Below are 21,610 nucleotides of genomic sequence, written 5' to 3'. Positions count from 1 at the left end.
CCCCTGTGCGCCCAGGCCGTGGCTGGCACATCTGGATGGGAATGGAATCAGTGATCCAGAGGTTTGGCCACGACTGGGGAACGCTCAGGTGGTGAGACGTAGCTAAGAGCTTTGGAGGTGCATCCTGACCGCCTACTTCTGACTTCACCCTCTCTCCCCTTCTACGTGTGGGTGTCTCCTGTCAGGGGGCACACTCTCCGCTGAAATGGGTGCTTCCCCCTCCATTTCCCTCCAAATTAATAAACAATCTGATTTTTCTTCCCACATTTTCCAGGCCTCCCACATGATTGTGTCCTATGATGAGCATGATGTCAAGAACACATTCAAATTTGGGGTCATTTATCAAAAAGCCAAGCAGGTAAGCACCACGAATCCATACTGGTCACTATATCCTGTGGGTTCTCACTGGGGACTCTTTATTTCTTCCCCCAAGTACCTGTATCATGTTCTTAAATATTGTGAATACAACGATTTTAAGTATGAGTTAGACGGGAGGTGGCCGAATTGCCACGGTAGGCTACTCCTCACACAGAGGCCCGCAAAGCCTTTAAGTGGCAATGCAGTTTTCCATGCAGTAAATTCTAAATCTTCCCGGCTGCCTTAGCTTATCTGTTGGTCACAAGAAAAAATCAGACTGGGTAGAGGGAATGGATTAGCCCAAGCTGCTCCCTTTGCCCACCGTCCTCCCAGCTGGGAATAGCTTTCTCTCCCCAGACTTCAGCAGTGCGGGAGCCAATTGTGGGCATTTGTTCCCAAATCTGTGTTCAGCGACGTCCTGTTTGTAGCTGGAATCCAGCTATGGTGGAAGTGTTTGCACCACGGTAATTGGCAAACACCAGGGCTTCTGTTCCCCAGTTTGGAGAACTGGTTGTTAAAAAATTTACCTGTACACCCACTGCTCCCCCTCCGCTGTCTCTTATGGCTTTGTAGTTAGTTACCGGTAGTGTTTCTCAAAACGTGTTCCATGAGACAGCCTGGTGAAGTACTCTGTGAACAAATGACATGGAGGGGGGTTTGGTTGTACAGAAACGTTTTAAAGGCTCTCAGAACCCCCATTTTAAGAACTCCTTATAACTTTGCCGAATCTTTATTAACATCTTGAGAAGTAGCCTGCTGAACAGGATAATGATTCCTCACCTCTGTTTTATGAAAGAAGGTTCCACACTCATTTTATCTTTGTATCATCCGGGATCCTAGCATGGGACTTTGTGTAATTACACTCCTAATGTTTTTTTATGTGAATTAATGAACGAATAAAAGCTTTTGGCCCTGCTTATGGTAGCTCAACAGTACCTTTCACTATTATCCGTGGAGTTGTTTTTTTTTTCCATGTGTGGCTGGCTACATAATAGCTGACTTCCTTGTCTGAAGATATTAGACCACAAGAGACATGTGTTCGCTTAAAAACACTCTAATTAAGTGAAGAGTTTAGGAGCTGCAAAACCAACACAGATAAATCATGTAATTGAAGGGAGATTATTCAGGTAGCTGCTCTGATTGTTTTCACATATTGCATTTTTATTTTGTACAGCTCTGCTCATGTAACCCACCTAATTAAAGCTCTTAGCTTGTGAAATTTACCAAAGCAGATCTCATAAAGTGATTACAATCCAATGTTCCAGCAAAGTTATAATTGCTGAACATTAACCATCCACCTCCGAGCAGGAGTCTGTCTGTTGTTTATGTACCTGATGCTGTGGAGGCAAGGTGGGGGCGCGCAGGGAGATGTCTTTTTTATTTTTTTTTTTTTAAACTTGGCAGATTGTTGTTCTGCAAACCTACAGCCTGGGGACATTTAATGTGAACATTTGTTGCATGAAAGCCCTGCGCTGGTCTTAGGGTATAAACAAATATCTAACTCTTCTGTTTGTCAGGCACTGTGTGCTAAGCATTGTGGGGGATACAAGTGATGACTAAGACCCCCTCCCTGAGTGCATGGTCAAGCTCAAGGCCAGTACAAAATAAAGATAATGCGAATGCCAGGCTGGGTGTCAATCTGGAGAGAGCTCTAGCTGGATGGTTTTCCCAGAAGGAGATGCTGTTGCCTGGAGCTAGTTGTTCTCCCACACTCGGCCTCATAACCTGGGGCCAATGGGATGCTGGGCCTTAGTTGGGACGCCTTCCTGGCACGCTGTGAACGTTTCCTGTGCAGGGCTAGATGGTAAATAGTTTAGACTTCCTGGGCTATGCTGTCTCTGTTGTAGCCACTCAGCCCTGCCTCTGTAGTGCAAAGGCAGCCAAAGGCAATATGTAAATGAGTTGGCCTGATTGTGTTCCAATAAAATTTTATTTATAAAAACAGGCAGCAGGCCAGACTTGGCCCACAGGGCATAGTTTGCAGGCCTCTGCTAGAGAGTGGTGTGTCCCAAACTTCAGACATCCACCAACCATACTCAGTATCGTCTGTTCCACTGTATGGCACTGTTACAGTTTTTATCACACCTCTACTATCAATTGCTTAATATTTTCTTTAAAAGTTTTTTCAACTGAAATGCATTTATTATTATTATTATTATTATTATTATTATTTAGTATGTTTTTATTGGTTTCAGAGAGGAAGGGAGAGGGAGAGAGAGATAGAAACATCAATGATGAGAGCGAATCGTTGATTGACTGCCTCTTGTATGCCCCCTAATGGGGATTGAACCCACAATTCCGGTATATGCCCTGCCCAGGGATGGAACTGTGACCTCCTGGTTCATAGGTTGACGCTCTACCACTGAGCCATGCCGGCCCGGCTGAAATGCATTTACTTTTAAAGGAAATTTTTATATTGATACTCTAATGGGAACATCAGTATAGTTTTACATGAAATGAAGGTGGTTCTAAACAGAAATACTGTAAAAATTAAAAGTTACTGAAATCTAACTAGATTCTGTTACCTGTTGAAGGCTTGGAACCTGGGGTCGGCTCTTTTTTGTTTAATGTACGCGTTAAGGAGGTGTTAAAGAACACCTGTTGGAGGCTTTCTCCTTCAGGCGGTTGTGCAGCCTGGAGTGTCAGCGTCATCTGAGGCTGCTCATGGCCGTCTGTGGATGCTTGCGGAGCCCTAGCTGTTTGCAGATCCTGCCACTGTGGGAGAGCCTGTGGATCGGTGGGCCACTCAGTGTTTTAAGCTGTCACAATTGTAGAGCCTACTGCTGTTTTTAGCTTTGCCTTCTATTTAAAAACTTTATTAAACTTCTGATTTTTAGATATTTGTAGATTTACATGTAGTTGTAAGAAATTATATAGAGAGATCTGTGTACCCTTTACCCAGTTTCCCCCAGTGGTAATTCCTATATAATAAAGAGCTAATATGCTAATTAGACCAAGGGCTGAATGACTCTCCTGAATGACCTTCTGGAACGACCTTCCGGAACAACCTTCCAGAACGACCAGTGGGTGGGGGGTGGGGCTGCGAGGCAACAGGGACTGCAAGGGCCAAGGCAGCCGGGGCTGCAAGGGCCTACTCTTGCATGATTTTTGTGCATTGGGCCTCTAGTGTCTTATAAAACTAACTAGAGGCCCAGTGCACGAAATTCGTGCACGGTGGGGGGGTGTGGTGCTGTGTGTGTGTGTCCTTCAGCCCAGCCTGCACCCTCTCCAATCTGGGACATCCCTCTCACAATCCAGGACTGCTGGCTCCCAACCATTCGCCTGCCTGCCTGCCAGATTGCCCCTAACCACTTCTGCCTGCCAGCCTGATCACCCCCTAACCACTCCCCTGCTAGCCTGATTGATGCCTAACTGCTCCCCTGCCGGGCCGATTGCCCCTAACTGCCCTCCCCTGCTGGCCCAGTTACCCCTAACTTCCCTCCCCTGCAGGCCTGGTTCCCCCCAACTGCCCTCCCCTGCAGGCCTGGTCCCCCTCAACTGCCCTCCCCTGCAGGCCTGGTTGCCCCCAACTGCCCTCCCCTGCAGGCCTGGGTCCCCCCTAACTGTCCTCTCCTGCAGGCCTGGTTACCCCCAACTGCCCTCCTCTGCCGGCCTGGTCACCCCTAACTGCACTCCCCTGCAGGTCTGATATCCCCCAACTGCTCTCCCTTGCAGGCCTGGTCCCTCCCAACTGCCCTCCCCTGCTGGCCATCTTGTGGTGGCCATCTTGTATCCACATGGGGCAGCCATCTTGTGTGTTGGAGTGATGGTCAATTTGCATATTACGTCTTTATTATATAGGATAGAGGCCTGGTGCACAGATTCGTGCACTGGTGACGTCCCTTGGCCTGGCCTGTGGGGATTGGGCCGAAACTGGCTCTCCGACATTCCCTGAAGGGTCCTGGATTGCGAGAGGGTGCAGGCCAGGCTGAGGGACCCCACCGGCACACCGGGCCTCTAGTATGCATATAAGATCTTTGGTTAATCTCTTTCTACCCTTCCCCTTCCCCCTTTCCCTCTGAGATTCATCAGTCTGTTCCATATTTCCATGCCTGTGGTTTCCGCTCCTATATTGAGCGTCTGCTCCCTGGTGGTCAGTGTGGGTCATAGCTACCAGCCAGCTGGTCACTTAGGCTTTTTTATACAATATCACAGCCATGCAATCATAGGTCTTGTTCTGACTTCCCCAATTTTATAAGTACTCATATAGGGTATGTGTGTGTGTGTGTGTGTGTGTGTGTGTGTGTGTGTGTTTCATTCTATATAATTTCATCACATGTTTACGTTATACAGTCAAGATACAGAATTCCATTGCCCTCTTTGCTTTTAGCACATCTTGTGTTTTCTTTTTGTAACCACGCTCCCTTCCCCCTCCAGTCCCTAACTCTTGGCACCTACTAATCTGTTCTCCGATTTCTAAAACTTTGTCATTTCAAAAATGTTTTCTGAATTGCATCGTACAGTATATAAAGTTTTGGGATTGGCTCTTTTCCACTTGGTGAAGTTCATCCAAGTGTTGCAGCATGTCAAGAGTTTATTCTTTTTTATGGCTGAGTAGTATTCCATGGTGTGGGTGTACCACATTCTGTTTAACCATTCACCCAGTGACCAAAAGCTGGGTTGTTTCCAGGTTTTGGCTATTCTGAATAAAGATGCTCTGAACATTTGTAGACAGGTTTTTATGAGCGTAAGTTTTTACTTTTGTGGGATAAATGTCCAGGGGTACAGTTGCTGGGTCATATGGTACCTATATGCTTAGTTCTGTAAGAAACTGCCAAACTATTTTTGAGAGCGGTTGCTCCATTTTGCATTCCTACCAGCAATGTTTGATTGGTCTGTGATTTCCACATCCTTGGCAGCATTGGGTGTTGTTAGTATTTTTTTATTTTGGCTGTTTTGATAGATGTGCAATGATACCTCATTATATTTATATCTTATTATTATTTTAATTTGCATTAAAATAATGCAAATTATCTCTAATGGCTGATAATGTTGAACATTTTTTCATGTGCTTATTTGCTATCTGTATATCCTCCCGGGTGAAATGATTGTCCTGTCTTTTGACTATTTTCTTTTATTAGCATAGTAATAGAAACGTCAAAAGGAAAGTTAATCACAGTAGATCCTAATCCTTAAAATAGAAAGCAGAAGCAAGAAGAGGATGCTATTTACAGCCACAATCTTCTGTATCTCTGAACAGTACAGAAAGATTCCAAGAGAAAGATTAAGATGGCTGACTGTTGATTATATTCTAATTGGGTTATTTTTTACTGTTGAGTTAAAATTAAAAAAAAAAATTTAAACCTTTATTGAAGTATAACACAGATACCATATAGTTCACAGTGGTATGTGGATGATCTACACTAATAAAAGAGTAACATGCAAATTTACTGTACCTTCACGATGCCCACCAGCCAATCAGGAGTGGGTATGCAAATTAACCCAACAAAGATGGCAGGTTAATTTGCATATGCTGGCGCTGAGTGGCCTGGGGTGGAGCAGGATGCTTGCGGCATTGCCATGGCAACAACACAGGCGTTCTGCACCACCCTTGGCCACTCCGGGCCTCTGGGCAGTGTGGGAAGGCGGAGAGGCGGCTCCGGGCCAGAGCAAAAAGGTAACTCCAGCCGGAGCGAAGGTGGTACCGGCAGCCAGGGGAAGGAAGGCCCATTCTTGCACGAATCTTCGTGCATTGGGCCTCTAGTATCTAAATAAAGTGTATAGTTCAGTTGAATATTCACAGAATTATGCAACTATCACCACTATCTAACTCCAGAACTTTTCCATCAACCCCAAAGAAAGTCTACATTCATTAGCAGTCACTCTTCATCACCACTCTCTCTACCTCCTGTTAACCACAAACCGACTTTCTGTCTCTATTGGTTTCCTGGTCTGGACATCTATATATATAAAAGCCTAAGCGAGTGTTACGACTGGTTGGCCGAACAACTGATTGACCGATGGCTATGACATGCACTGACCACCAGGGGACAGATGCTCAATGCAGGAGCTGCCCCCTGGTGGTCAGTGCGCTCCCACAGCCAACCTCCCGCGGTCCCTTCCCTAGCCGACCGGCTCTGATCGGCCTCGATTGCCCGCCAGGCTGAGGGATCCCACCTGTGCATGAATTCGTGCACCAGGCCTCTAGTTTCATATAAATGGAATCATAACATGTGGCCTTTTGTGTCTGCGTCTGTCACTTAGCATAATGTTTTCGAGATTCATCCATGTGCTAGCATGAATCAGCACTTTACGCCTTTTTGTGGCTGAAGGATATTCCATTGTATGGACATACCACATGTTGTTTATTCATTTGTCAGCCGGTGGACATTTCAGTTGTTTCCATTTTGGGGCTCCTATGAAGCATGCTGCTATTAACATTCCAGTGCAAGTTTTTGTATGGACTTACGTTTTTATGTCTCTTGGATGTAACTCTTAGGAGTGGAATTGTAGGTCTTATGGTAACTCTTTGTTCAGACTTTGGAGGATCTGCCAGACTTTCCAAAGTGAGAGCTCCATTTATATTCCCCCCAGCGGCGTATGCGGATTCTGATCCTTCTATATCCTCACCAACACTTGCCTTTCCTTTTGGTTCTAGCCATCAGTGCGTGTAAAGTGGTATCTCCTTGTGGTTTTGATCACTATTGAGTTTTAAGAGTTCTTTATGTATTCTAGGTTGGCGTCCTTGGCCAGAAGTCCAGCTATCAGTTTTTCCCTTACGGATTGGTTCTTGGGACCCTAAGAGCTCTTTGCTTCAGCTTTGTTTTTTGGTGTATGGGAGGATGCTCAATTAACTGAGCCACACCAGCCAGGGCTTTTTAGCTTTGCTTTTTGTACTGACCAGCAGCTTGTGTTTGAAGAGAAAGTCCTCATTGACCAGCCCCCCAAATCCAGGTCTGTGAGTGAGCCCCAGTCCTTCCTCCAGGCGAGGAGAGAGCCACTGGATGGCGCTTGTGGTGGGGGACGGGGAGGGAGAAAGGGACCAGTAACTGGACAACCATGTTCCTTCCTTTGGCACCAAGAAGGCTGTTTCTAACCCCTGCCCCCGGCCTGCTTGTCTTCCAGACCCTGGAGGAGGAGCTGTTTGGGAACAACGAGGAGAGCCCAGCTTTCAGGGAGTTCTTGGACCTGCTGGGGGACACGATCACCCTGCAGGACTTCAAAGGGTAGGTGTTAGCCACGTGATGGCTGCAGCCCCACGGATGAGGACTTGGAGGAAGGGCAAGGGGCGACAGCTGAGTTTCAGGGAGGGCATGTGAGAGTTAAAAACATACACAAGAGCCCAGCCGGTGCGGCTCAGTGGTTGAGCATCGACCTGTGAACCAGGAGGTCACAGTTCGATTCCTGGTCAGGGTACATGCCCGGGTTGCGGGCTCGATCCCCAGTGGGGGCCATGCAGGAGGCAGCCGATCAATGATTCTCTCTCATCATTGATGTTTCTATCTCTCCCTCTCTCTTCCTCTCTGAAATCAATAAAAATATATTAACACCCCTTCCCCGCCCCTCCCCCCCCCCCCCACACACACACAGGAAACACAGGGTTGTTTTTCAGCAAACAATCAACACTCCTTTCTAAGGGAACAGAAGCCCAGGGGCTAATCAAGGATGGCAGGTTATCTGAAAGGCGTTGACATCCGGCCTAGGATGCATGATGAAACTGCTCCACCTCAGATGCGCCTTCCTAATTACATTTGGCTCAGACTGAGAGCTTAATGAATCCACCTTCCCTATCACTCACCTGCCAGCATTCAGGGAAGAGAGCCCTGTGCTGTTTGGGGGAAATGATCCATTTTAGATAATACACAGAAAGAATCATAATTAAGAGTTGGTAGAAAGAAATACAGTAGCCCACACCCCTAGCCCCCTCCCCCTGGCAGGAATCTATGCAACAGTCTGTGGTTCTCCAAGTGGACAGAAAGAATGTGGGAGCTCTTGCTTGGAAAACTCTGGCCTTTGATTTCCTTGGCAAAGGCCACCTTTGGGCGGGACCTTCAGACCTGGCCGGGCTGTGCTGTGTGTCATGGCCGGCACGTGGCAGCCCTCCGAATCCCCCACTCCAGCAGCCACGTTAATAGGATCTCCCAACCTGTGTGATAACCCCCAGGCCTGTCAGGTACTAGGTGTTCTGTGACCCGTTTCTTCCTCTGCTTCCTTCTCTCCTCTTCCTTCCCTCCTCTTCCTTCAACCTCCCCCCTCCTCCCCCCTTTCTCCATCCTCCTTTCCTTCAAGGTCACCACTGTCCGGAGTCAGTCTCACATGGGTTACAGTTCCGCCTCCATTACTTGGTAGCTGTATGACTTTGGACACGTGACTTCACCTCTGCAAGCCTCAGTTTCCTCACCTGTAAAAGGGAGATAAAGACAGGGCTGACCCCACAGGTTGCTGGGGGTTAAGGTAGATAATCCCGTGAAGCACATAAGCTGGTGCTGAGCACAGAGGACCCACCGGGGGTCATTGTCACTGTGGCTCTACCACCTCCATTGACCCTGAGGTGCCATCTTTGTAAGGTGCATCCAGAGTTCACAGATCTTAAAATGCAAAAGGATGTGTCTTAGAATAGATGCAATAAAGTCTATTAAAACCAGGAAGGACCCCAGAGGTCATGTCATCCTATCCCTTTATTTTTTAAATTTACGTATTTATTTGTTTACTTTTGTTAATCTTCACCTGAGGATAGTTTTTCCATTGACTTTTAGAGAGGGTGGAAGGGGAGGGACACACACACACACACACACACACACACACACACACACACACAGAGAGAGAGAGAGAGAGAGAGAGAGAGAGAGAGATATGTGAGAGAGACACATCAATTGGTTGCCTCCCACACGTGCCCCAATGGGGTTGGGGATCAAACCAGCAACCCAGGTACATGTCCTTGACCGGGAAATGAACCCGAGGCCCTCCGGTGCAGAGGCCAATGCTCTAACCACGAAGCCATGCCGGCCAAGGCCTACCCCTTTATTTTACGGAGAAAGGAAACGGGCCCAGAGAGATGGAGTGCGATGCTAAGGCCCTGTGCTGACTCAGGGGCAGAAGCAGGTCTAGAACCTGGAGTGCCTGACCCCGGCCCAGCGTGCTTTCTGCCATGCCGGCTGAGCACATTTCCTGGACGGTATTGCAGAGCCTGGGGGGACTGATGTGCAGGGTCTATTTGATTTCATCTTCTTAAAGGAACCGGCATCCTCCTCTTCATGCTGAAGAGTGTGATCCATGGCTAGCAGCCCGTTTCCATAAAGGAAGAGGGGGCAGCTGCCAGAAGCCACCCAGTTCCTTAGCTCCTTTCCTGCCTGTGGGGAGAGAGCAGGAGAGGGGGCCTCCCTGGGTACCTCCAGGCTGGGTGCTGCCGTGTGGGGTCCGGTCCCCACATGGGACGCTGGCTGGGCAGAAGTCAGGCATCTGTCACCTCTTCAGGCTGCCTCTGGGGGCTCCTATGGGGCTCACCACCACCCAGCAGGATGGCCGGTTTCCTGGGCTTTGGGCCGAGGACTTGGACGTGGCCTTGCAGAGAGCGTAGGCTGGTGCCCAGCCTTAGGGGCTATTGGCACCCAGGAGAGCACTTGTCTGGGATTTGTGGGTGGACGACCTCCCTTCCCACATGACTTACGCTATGGAGGGGACGCAGCCAAAGCTTGGCATTTGTCTTTGTCTTTTCAGTGTGGGTTTATGGGCGAACGCCAGGGCTCGTCTGCTCAGAAGGGCAGATCTGCCTGCTCTCCCCCCATCGCAGTCTCTCAGCCAACTCTCCACGCCCCTCATCCCTTCACCTGCCCCATGTGTTTAGGGAAAGCTGCGCCGAGTTGCCCACTAACCCCCACTCTCTCTCCCCGTGGCACTTGCCCCGATTTTGTGCTGACAGTTTCCGAGGAGGCCTGGACGTGACCCACGGACAGACGGGGGTGGAGTCGGTGTACACGATATTTCGGGACAGGGAGATCATGTTTCACGTCTCCACAAAGCTGCCCTTTACCGAGGGAGACGCCCAGCAGGTAACCTGGGTCGGGAGGGATCCGGGAGCCTGGGGCGTGCGAGGTGAGAGTCTTCTTCTGGTCCCATCTACCTGAGGGACTGCACCCCCCCACCCCTTTCCTAATCAAGAGGCCGGTCTGTTCAGCGGTGCCCTTCCCCTCACAGCCTGTTCTGTCGCATTATCTCACCAACACCGACGTGCGACAGGACAGCAGGGCTGTGGTTATCCCGCTCTGACCAGGGAGGCACTGCAGCTCGGCGTGGTCCAAAGACTGTGTCCCAGTTGCTGGGGGCAGAGCTGGGAGCAGAGCCCAGGGGCCCTGGTCATGTGGGGGGTGGTGAAGAGTCGTGACGGGGTCTGCAGATGGCAGCTTGACGCCAGCTCTGCACTTCGGGGTACGTGATTCTGGGCAAGCGGTTGATCTCGTGGCCTCCTGGTTCACATCTGTAAAATGGGGATAGCGCCACGTATGTCCGAGCGTTGTTGTGGGGATCCACATGGTTCTGAATGTAGGACTCAGAACGATGCCTGGCGTGCGGCCGCCTTCCTCCCTAACAGCTGTTCGCTACCCGGCACCCTTGGGCCCCGCTTCCTGCCCCAGCGACTTAAAGTTGGTTAGTGCACGGGACACCTCCACCCAGCTTTTCTAGTCTCACAGCCTCCTCGCTCGGCACACCTGCCTGCGGGCAGGAATTCAGCCCCTCCCTCAACCAGAGAACCTGGGGGAGACCTCGCTCCCAGGGTTTTCCTGCTCGCCCTCCCCGTTGCGGCTCTGACGGCTGTGTGTCCCCTGGGAGGGCCTGGCTTTTTCCCTGTTGAGCCCCGAAACCAGCAGCTGATCTCTGGCTGCTGCACCATTTCCCCGTCCCGCTCTTTGCCTTTTCAGTCTCTAGGAGAATAAGCAAGGAAGGCAGGCCTTTCGCCAGACGCCGACCCATCCATCTCTGAGCAGGGGACGGGGCGGGAGCACAGATGCAATACTGTAAACAGTGCTCGGCTTCTATGGAAAAAAAAAAAAAAAAAAGGAAATTGGCAAACGGGACTGTGATTTGGCTCTAAAAGAACGACTGAATGTTCCAGAAACAAATGGGACAGGATTCCTTTGTATCCAAAGCAGGTTTTCGCTCTGTGTTTCACCTCGGTCTCTGTCCCCTCACGGCCCCTCCCGCCACCCAGCCTGTGGCTGAGGGCCCTTCCTCACCTGTGTTAAGTGGGAAGTTGGTCGAGACTGGCTGTTGGCAGGGACTGAGTAAACACCACGTTTCTCTTCCCAAGAAACGAGATGGCGTGTGGAGAGTAAGTGAGAGAATGTGTGTAGAAGTGCCCCGCATTGGGCTCAGTATATAAAACAGTTGCTCAGTAAACAAGAAACTCAAAGTGACTCATAGGGCCTGCATGCAGTAGGTGCTTAATAAAGGAACAAATGCACAGGCAAGCACCTCGCCAGCACTTGGTGTACAGGAGGGTCTTGTCATTGGAAATCATGCGTGTGGATAGCCCAGCATGGCTCCTGACGCACAGCAGGTGCATGGTGATTGAGGTCACCTGTGAAAGCACCTGGCACAGTTTGCGGTACTGAGTCGGGGTTGGATTTCTCTCCCCCATGACCTCCACTAAGCCATGTTGCCCCTGTTTCTCTAAGCATGGGTCTGCTCCCCTCTGGTGTGGAATGGTCTGCCGCCTCATCCCTGCTCACCCACATTCCCATCAGTTGTCCCCCCACTACCTCCTCTTCCAGGAAGCCTTCTCAGATTACCCTCAGGCCTCTGACTTTGCCCTCCTCCCTGCCCCCTGCCCCCCACAGCGGCAGGCATTTGTGTGCAGGAGCTGATTTACCGCTCTCGGGCTGGTGGCCTTGTTCCTGTTCTCAGGTAGCTTCACCTGTGTTTGTGTTTCTCCTGGCTCAGTTGCAGGCTCTCCCAGGGCAAAACCGGAGCCTCAACTTTTAACTCTTCTCCCCGAGTCCCGAGTGTGAGCTCTGCACACCCTAGAGTTCAGCGAGATGCCTGCTGGTCTCTACCTAACAACGTGGGCAACTTCCCCACTTTTTCCTTTTTGATGGGCTTCCAGAGATGAAATGAAAAGCTCCCCGGAGAGCCAGGTCTCCGGGTTCCAGGGCTTATGTATAAAGATAGCAGAACGAGGCATTTCCTGTATAGATCTCTTCTGCTTTCAGGATGTTCCCAACTGGCTTGTAACAATGGGGCGCTTTTCGTTTAGCTCCAGAGAAAGAGACACATTGGGAATGACATTGTGGCCATCATCTTCCAAGAAGAAAACACACCGTTCGTCCCAGATATGATTGCCTCCAACTTTCTACACGCCTACATCGTGGTGCAGGCCGAGGGCCCGGGCACGGACACCCCGGCCTACAAGGTGAGGAGGACGTCTCCTTGGAGGGCGCGGTGGCCGGGGCACCTGGCCTCACTGACGGATTCCGTGATACCAGGAAATAGCAGTCCCCAGTGGGTCCTCGAGCTGGTCTCCAAGATGTCACCCCTGGCTGTGGTGTGACTGGTTTCCCGCGGCTCTCAGGTTTCTGAGATTTGGGGGCTAGATGCTGAGTGGAAGGCACCCACCCTCTGAGGTCATCTCATCCATCCGGTTCTCTCCAGGCTCAACCCCATCTCACCTAAGGGTCGAGAAGCCCGGATGCTCCTATTTGGAATCTGGTCACGCCATTGGCAGAACCAGAGGGGAGGAGGAAAACAGAGGGAGGACTGTCAGGATTCGGAAAGGAAGAGGGTGGCAACAAAGAAAAGAAAGAAAAGAGGTGTTCGTGGTGAGAAGGGTGGGGTGCAGGGGCCTGGGAGACCTGGCCCCCGGGGGGCCCCTCTGGTTTAGCTGTTCTGGAATAAATGCTCGATCTTAATTTGAAGACTGCCAGGGGATGGATAATGAGTACGTGGGTCTCAGGCCCCTGACCAATAAGCAGTCTTCCAGACGAGCTCAAAATCCTCCTGGATGCCGGTGAGCCCACCGCCTCAGCGGCCCTCACACGGCCCTCTCGTGGCTGAATCACTAACTGTCCCCTCCGCTTCTCCGCCAGAAATAATCCCAGCCCCTTGGGCATCAGTTTCTCCGAGTCACAGTGTTGGGGGGCATGAGACCCCAGGGAGACAGACTGAAGCAGGGTTTCTAAGTGGATGTTATATAGCCTTTGGACGCCCTGCAGATCCGTGCAGAACGTTGAGTGTTCTCTGCCTTTCCTCGGGAGAGAGGCCACACGCAGCTCAGGTCCTCAGAGGACCGCCCGCTCCCCACAATGTAGGAGCCGCTGTTGTAGGGAGAGGGAGGGGCTGATGGGACACTCGGAGGCCCGGAAACATTTCCTGTGTCATAACTTGGGCCAGAGCTGGTTCTGGGGGTTTACGAAGCCCTAGCGCCTCGTGGCCGTCTGCGTGAAGTACCCATTTTGCTGGAAGTTTTTGGGAAAAGAAAGTGATGTTATATACTTGCTATTATCAGTACAAAGCCAGATGGAGTAAGTGCAGAATTCACATCAACTTTAAATCCAAGTATGAGGCTTCAAAAAGAAACCCCCAAACCAACCAACCAACCAATACACAGCCGAACAAGCCCCACCCCGCTCTCCTGTGGAGGAGAGCCGATCTCTTTCATGCCCACGTCCATGTTCGTGGCCTCCTGCCACTGAGCGGCTTTAGCCGAAAAGTGAGAGCAGCCGTGGTTTGGGCATCTCCCCGAAGGCTCACTGGCTTTGACCGAAATGGGCGCATAGCTGCTGGATTTGTTGGTGGAAGCAGACTTGATTCACTCAGTGCCTACTGTGTGCCAGGCGTGGGCACATGCAAGTGACGTTCAGAACCAGCCTTCAGGGAAGAGAGAGAAGAGCTACTGCTTGGGATCCCCAAACAAAGGTGTGTGGTCGGCAAGAGGCGGGGTGGGGGTGGGGAGGTGAGGAGTGGGGACGGGGCTCCCAGACCCAGCCAGGCAGTTCCATGCATACTCGGGGCTCCCAGACCCAGCCAGGCAGTTCCATGCATACTCGCGGTTTGTCTGCTGGGCCTCTGCTGGGCCTCTGCTGGCCCAATGGGCCCTCTGGTGGACGCTTAGCATTTTTAAAGTTTCTGATAGGACGTGGAGCCCCGCTAACTGGCTTCTCCACTTTCCCAAGAGCTTAGCAGCGTGGGACAACACAGAGAAAAATCACAGGCCCCCAAATCGGCACCCCACCTCCAGCTTTGATGCTAGAAGTCTTTACCAAGTCTTCCTCGCCACAGTCGGCGGTCCAGGTAGAAGCGCTTTCCTGAGAGCGGTGGCGAGAAGCAGGGAAGCAGGGCCCACAGGAAGAGCCGGGCTGGCCCAGGATGTGGGGCCTTGTGCTCCCCCTGACAGGAGAGCGTGGAGGTTGGAAGGCACGATCTGCGAATGGGGCCAGGGAGGCAGGGGGCAGGGAGGGAGACCAGCCTTCCAAGGTGCTCCCCAAACCTCTGTGAACCCCAGGTGATGAGCAGACTGAGGAGGAGCTGGTCAGGTCCCTCGGGGGGTCCAGGGTGGAACGAGACCTTAGCTGGCGCTTGCAGGCTTAGGGGCGATGGAAAAGCAGGGTGAGTGAGGTTTCCCTGGGGCTCAGCAGTGCCTGGGGAAGCCCCCACGGGGGAGGACAAACAAGAGGAAAGGAGGGGAGGGTGGGGTGGGAACGTGCAGGGAAGGGCCCAGGCCTAGAGTCTCGGAGCCTGGGGTTCTGGTCCTCTGCCTGTGACCTTGGCCAGTCCCTGCTCCCTCTGGGCCTCTGATTCTGTCTGTGTGAGATGAGGAAGTTGGGCTAGACAACCTCAGAGTTCCTTCCAGCCCTGATGTGGTCGGAAGGGGAAGCGGGGAAGTTGAGAAACAGGTGTGTGTGTGAGATGGATGAGAAGTGGTCTGGGGGAACTCTGCAGTACCTCAGGTGCCCTTTACTAGATGCATTTCGTAGGGAAACGGTGGAGGCGCCATGTCCAGGTCGGCCTGTGGTCGTTGACACCGAGCCGTCGGAGCAGGCGGGAACTTGGCTCCAAAACCCGGCTGCGCGTGAAATGTCACATGGGCTTGTTCTTCAGACACAAATTTGGACCCCATCCTGCCAGGTTGGAAGGGAATCCCAGCCGAGCCATCATCAGGACTCCCTCCCTCCTCTTCCTGCCTGAGCCACCCTGTGCCAGGCCCCCGAAGGCCTGCACAGGCCTCAGGAGTCTTACGTGACGCCGATCCTTGGAGAGGGGTCTGGGTGTGCCCCCTTTCCCTCCCTGCCGTCCATCGCTCCAGCGACCTGGGGGTTCTCTGAGGTTTCCAGGCCCCACGTGGGCGCGAGCCTGCGAGGTTCCCACCTCCTGGCGCATCCTCGTTCCTCACAGGCCCCGGCCTCCGTCCACTTTCCAGCCTCAGAGTCTCTTCCCCTGAGTAACCGGCCGCCTCTGAGCCCTGCTGGGCCCCTGCTGGGCGGCCTGCGTGCGGAACTGAGAAAACAGGAAGGTGGGGCTTCTGCTTTCAGCCCAGCAACCCAACCGTCCCCAAGAGGCGGGAACAACAAAGGCCCGCGCTCTGCTGGAAAGGGGTCAGGAGAGGGAGCACCGTGGGGATGGAGAGGAATGGCCGGCACGGGAAGGGTCCCGTCCCCTCCTTTCTGACGTGGCTGCTGCGGTGGACTTGTCTGTCTGCACACTTGGTGGATTTCAGAACACACGTGAAGCCATTTGCCCAGTCAGCACAGCTCACGCTGCTGCACGCCTGAGAGGGGGTGTCCAGGTGGGAAGAGGAAGGGCTAGGCCTGGCCTCCGGCCTTGCCCCAGTCGGCAGCCTGTCAGGAGCCTTCCCACCACCCCCTCCCCAGGTTCTGGCTCTGTGGGTGGCACTCTTGACTTGTGCCATGGCGCCTGGTGGGTGGTGGTGGGGAACTGTGTTTGGCAGCTGGAACCAGCCAGAAATCACGTCAGCAACCCATACCCCGGTTCCTCACTGTGGTCGCTACCGTGTGGGCCCTGCAGACAGCTTTGAACTTGATACTGACCAGCCCTCCCCACTCCCTTCCCCTGCAGACCCTGGCCGGGCCTTTCCTTGGCCAGGCTCTGAGCTGCCTGCTCACCCTGTCTGGCCGACTCTCAGCATCTGCCCTACTTCACCGGCCAGCAGCTGGCGGTGGGCCAGGGCCGCGCTCACGTCAGAGCCGCCCGCCTGGGGAGGGGAGAGGGCAGATCTCCAGAGAGGCCTGCAGCCTCGTGGGCCGAGAAGGGGTGAAACCAGGGCACCTCTGTGCAGAGGGGAGATGGAGGTGTGGGGCCTGTCCCAGGCCTGGGGGACCCCACACAGAACATCTTGGGGCTCTCACTCTATTAATGCATGCCTCGCCAGGCTGGCCAGAGGTGCACGCGCACCCAGAGCCTGGTACCCCCTCTGCAGCAGCACGCAGCACACCTTGATGTCCTCCACCCCCACTTCCCAGCCCGGGCCCCCCGCTATTGGCTCAGGCCTCACCCCGACTGCCTGACCCTGTGCGGGGCTCAGGGCTTCCAGACGCTCACCCGCCCACCGCACAGGGGCGCTCAGGGGCTCACAGCTGCAGATCCCTGGCCCGCCTCGGCGCTGCTGCTGCAGGCGTGGGGTGGAGCCCGTGCAATTGGTATTTCTTGTTTAAGCACTTGAAGTGTGGGCAGGCTGGGAGCCAGTGTTGTGGGAAGAACCCCAGAGCAGGGTCTGGATTCTCTGTTCCCCTCGGTGGCGAATCACCTGTGTGCCTTTGGGGGAGGGTCACTCGTGTCTCCGGGCATCTTGTTTCCTCATCAGTGAAAGGGCTAAGAATTCTCCCAGTGCCTCCCCCGTGGGCTGAGCATCCCAGTCAGTGCGGTCAGGAGGTGAGGTGTCCTGGGAGCAGGGTCCCAGGCTCTGTCCACTCATCTTGCCAGGCTCACGTCTGGCCTCCAGTGGTGCAGAGGAGCATGTAGATAGTTCCATGCCATCCAGCCCTCTCCTAGGAACTCTGCCACGCTGGCCATGGCTCCCAGGGCAAGGGGAGGAGGGGCGAGATCTGCCGTGGGAAGGGCTGCCCCGGGGCCCGGGCACGGCACGTGGATCTCTTCCCGCCTGGCCCACACCGAGGCTCTGTTGCAGGTCTCAGTCACCGCGCGGGAAGACGTGCCTGCCTTTGGCCCACCTCTGCCCAGCCCCCCTGTTTTCCAGAAGGTAGGACACTCTCCTCCTGCCCCTCTCATATCCAAGCTCCAGGTTCCCATGTCTGAACGGCAGGGATGGCAGTGGGGCGGGACCTGGGCGGGGACATTAGCCGGGCCTTTATTCGGCAGGGTTGGGGGGCTTTACTTGGGGTCTCCCCCATCTCTGCTCCTGCTGCCAGCCTGGCCTAGCACAGGGTCTCGTTCAGCGTTTTTTTTTTTTTTTTACCAGGAGCAGGGGGCAGAAGTCGCCTCCAGGCACGGGAATGCCACTGTGGTGTGGAGGGTTGATGTCCCAGGACCCGGGGAGCTGGTTCCCATGTTGGCATCGTAGCAGCTGGGCTTGGCCTGGGCTAGATGCGATCCAGTGTCTGAAGGGACTTTTTCAGGGGTGCCCCTAGACCCCCCGTTCTGCCTGCCCGTGGCGAGGCTGGGAGAGTCCCAGAGCGTCTTGTCTTCCAGGGCCCCGAGTTCAGGGAGTTTCTGCTCACCAAGCTCACCAACGCAGAGAACGCCTGCTGCAAGTCGGACAAGTTCGCGAAGCTGGAGGTGAGAACGAGGTTTCTGAGGTCTTCCTTCTGCCCTCCTGTTAGTGAGCCAGACGCTGCCGGGGTCTGTTCCTGGGGGCTGTTCAAGCGGGGAGAGCATCGTCTTTGCCCCTCGAAGTCATCAGTCCTGTGTTGATATGGTAACTCTTCTTGTGGAAACTAAGTCCAAATTTCAGGTCTAGTCAGCCATTTACCAATTGTTTCTTGAGCACCTACTGTGTGCCAGGCTCCGTTCTGTTTCCTGGGATACGGGCCTAAATGCGACTCAGTTTCTGCCCATTTAGAGTTCACAGGCTGGTGGGAGGGGCCATTACTAGAGGTATGATACAGTTTGCCAGCCCTGAGCCCTGATGGAGGCCAGCATGGGGGCTGTGACTTAGGATAGTGACTGCCTCTGCCTATGGGGGTCTAGGGGAGTATTCAGGGAAGGCTTCCCGGAGGAGGTGGCCCTTCAGCTGCTGAATCTGGGTATCTGATGAGCCGTTTGCCAGGAGGAAAGAGTGGGGAGGGCTATTCCAGGCATGGGAGCAGCATGAGCAAAGAAGAATCAGGGCAGAATCAGAGCATGACTTGGTGAGGGGGTTCCTGAGGGTTTGGTGTGGCCTGAGGGAAGGACTCCTGTGGGGGATGGGATGGTGGGGACTCAGCTGGAGACGTAGGTTGGGTCATATCAAGAAGGGATTTGAGCTAGAGGGGATGGGCCCTATTAAAGGACTTAGGCGGGAGAGTGGTGTTTGCTTTGCATATTAGATGATCATTCTGACAGTGGTGGGGAGGGTAGATTGAAAGGGAGGAGGGCGGGAAGGGTGGCCAGTTAGAAGCTATGGGAGGAGTTCAAGAGAGACGATGGCAACTTGCTTACCCCAGGCACAGGAGGGAAGGATTTGGGGAAGACCCGGTGGACTTCTGTATTCAGGGTGGGGGGAAGTGGATTGGTGGGGTGGCTCTTAGGCCTTCAGCTGGGCTCGTGGCTGACAGGGGACCACTGGGAGGTAGCTGTGCCAGGGACTGCTGACCTGGAGGTGCCTGCGCAGGCTGGGTTACTGAAAGGGCCAGTCCCGGTCTGGTTGCATGGCGCCCCCTAGAGGTTGTATGGATGGCTCTGGAGGAACATCCGGATGGAGAGGAGCAGTGGGCAGTGGTATATGGATGTGGGGCTTGGGGTAGAGATCTGGGCCGGGCCAGGAGTCAGGTAGAGCTGGGAGGGTGGGGCGGGGTGGGGCGGGGCGGCCCAGCGAGAAGGGGCAGAGGGAAGAGAGCAGAGGGCTGGGCATTGAGCCGTAGTGTCAATTGTGACATTTGTGAGCGTGGAGCCCAGCCTGGCCTGAGGTCCACACCGTCACCGAGATGCACTTGGCCCGAAGAGCAGCCCTCAGCCAGGCATCTGGAGCCCCCTCTGCTCTCAGTGCCCGCTCCACAATCTCCACCCTCCTCCCTCCCAGGACCGGACGCGGGCCGCCCTCTTGGACAACCTTCACGATGAGCTCCATGCCCACACACAGGCCATGCTGGGACTCGGCCCGGAAGAGGACAAGTTTGAGAACGGGGGCCACGGGGGGTTCCTGGAGTCCTTCAAGGTACGGGCACAAGGGCGGCTGCCGATCGCTGTGGCCGGGAGGGTCGGGACAAACGAGGGAAGAGGTCCAAGATCCACGTGATCCTGACCCCAGAGCCCAGGGCCAGCCAGACGTGGCAGGACCAGCAGGGGCACGGCAGGGGTTGGCAGAGGACAGGGGCATGAGGACGTGTGAGTGGTTGGAGCAGCCAACAGTCTTGACCGGGATCCTCTCCTCCTGGCCCGGAGTCTGACTAGTGGGGCCGGGGGAAGAGTTAGCAGGAGAGGAGCCAGTGCGAACCAGGGACACTCCTGCTCCCACCTGCCTCCTTCTGTGGTCAGGGCGCCCGGGGCAGAATGGCGGGAGCAGGGACACGGGTCTTCGCTGTCTTCAGCAGCTGGTGTGGGGTTCCGCAAGGATTTCTCCAGCTGCCAGGGCACCCGAGGACCTGGCCAGGGCCAGTGTGATGGCGTTAGAGGCAAGTCCCTGTGGACTTTGCAAAGGGAAGAACTTTCTAACCAGAATGAGCTGCTAAAATAAGTAGTGAGCTCCCTGTCCCTGGGAGTATTCACGTGGAGCTGGGACAGCCGCTTCGCTGGCCGGGCATAAAGAAGACTCATTGTCATGTGCTTGCCAAGTGCGTGCTGGTCCGCACAGCACTTACATCCGGCATCTGATCTGAGCCTGGCTGTTACCCTTTCCGGTTAGCACGGGCCTTGTTACTTCCACTCCCACACAAGGGGACAGGATGAGAGGCCACAGGGCTGCTCGGAACCTTACACCCACTGCCCGGCCGGCGTGGCTCAGTGGTTGAGTGTTGACCCACGAACCAGGAGGTCATGGTTCGATTCCTGGTCAGGAGGGCACATGCCCAGTTTGCGGGCTTGATCCCCAGTAGGGGGCGTGCAGGAGGCAGCCTATTGATGATCCTCTCTTATCATGGACTAGAGGCCCAGTGCATGATTGAATCATGCACGTGTAGGGCCCCCTACACGCTTTCGCTTTTCACGGTAGAGCTGGGTGCCTGTCCGCTGGTGCACCAGGCCTTTCAGAAGCCTCCGGCTCGGCGGAGGCTTCTGAAAGGCCTGGTACCGGAGCAGACAGGCACCCAGCTCCCCCACTTTTGATGGTCCGCGGCCGCTGAGGGGGGCTGCCGCGGACACCTGGCTACCCTGCCGTTGAGAGACGCAGCTGGGTGTCCGCGGCAGGCCCCCTCAGCGGCCGCGGATCTGGCCGTTGAGAGGCACGGCGGGGGGAGGGAAGGGTGAAGGGGGACTCCCGCCCCCTGCGCCTCTCAACAGCAGGGTAGCCCCCCTCAGTGGCAGCGGATCCATGCCTCTCAATGGCCGGATAGGCCACCCTGAGTCCCGCCCCCCAGCCTCCCGCCGCCCAATCGTGGGCATAGCGGAGTGATGGTAATTTACATGTTACTTTATTATTAGATAGGATGTTTCTATCTCTCTCTCCCTCTCCCTTCCTCTCTGAAATCAATAAAAACTTATTAAAAAAAAAAAAACCCCACAAAAAAAACCTTACACCCGCTCAGAGGTAAAGCCTTGTTTCAAACCCGGGTTTTCTGGTTCTTAGTCAATGTTCTGCTGATTGCCCGCGGCAGGATGATTTATAAAGTTACCGTTTTGGGGACCGTGTGTGGGGTTGGGGTTGGACCTGCCTGTGTTAGAATCCCAGCCGTGTGATCCTGGGCACAGTCTTTCAAGTCTCTGAGCTGCATGAACAGCACAGGGATGATCGACGGGACCTGCGTCTTGGCGTTGTTGGGAGAAATGGAAATAGTCCGAAGAGGTCGCATGGCCCGGAATAGAGTCAATGCCCGGTGAACGTGTGCGCTGTTCGCGTTGCCCTGTACAGTGAAAGCTTAGCACCCGCCATCCCTCTAAGCTCTCACGCTGCTCCCTGTGCCCTGTGCAGGGCTGGGGTTAGGGGTAGAATCACTGATACCCAGTTTCAATAATTAGGAGTGTCATTTTGCACGTGAGGAAACGGAGACCTGAAGAA

The 21,610-nt window shown here is 54.0% G+C and overlaps 1 protein-coding gene across 1 annotated transcript in view; it reads left to right on the top strand.

The window, feature by feature from the left end:
- Positions 1 to 21,610, top strand: part of RAP1GAP2 (RAP1 GTPase activating protein 2) — a 143,060-nt gene that overhangs the window by 103,631 nt on the left and 17,819 nt on the right. Inside the window, exons 10-16 of the mRNA XM_054708801.1 lie at positions 275 to 358; positions 7,423 to 7,523; positions 10,217 to 10,346; positions 12,548 to 12,703; positions 17,432 to 17,503; positions 17,953 to 18,039; positions 19,481 to 19,615. Of these exons, the coding sequence (XP_054564776.1) occupies positions 275 to 358; positions 7,423 to 7,523; positions 10,217 to 10,346; positions 12,548 to 12,703; positions 17,432 to 17,503; positions 17,953 to 18,039; positions 19,481 to 19,615 (765 nt within the window). The remainder of the gene's footprint in view (positions 1 to 274; positions 359 to 7,422; positions 7,524 to 10,216; positions 10,347 to 12,547; positions 12,704 to 17,431; positions 17,504 to 17,952; positions 18,040 to 19,480; positions 19,616 to 21,610) is intronic.

Source organism: Eptesicus fuscus, chromosome 20 (genome assembly GCF_027574615.1).
Source record: "Eptesicus fuscus isolate TK198812 chromosome 20, DD_ASM_mEF_20220401, whole genome shotgun sequence".
NCBI classification, from domain to species: Eukaryota; Metazoa; Chordata; class Mammalia; order Chiroptera; family Vespertilionidae; genus Eptesicus; species Eptesicus fuscus.
This window is presented reverse-complemented; position numbering and strand designations above follow the sequence as displayed.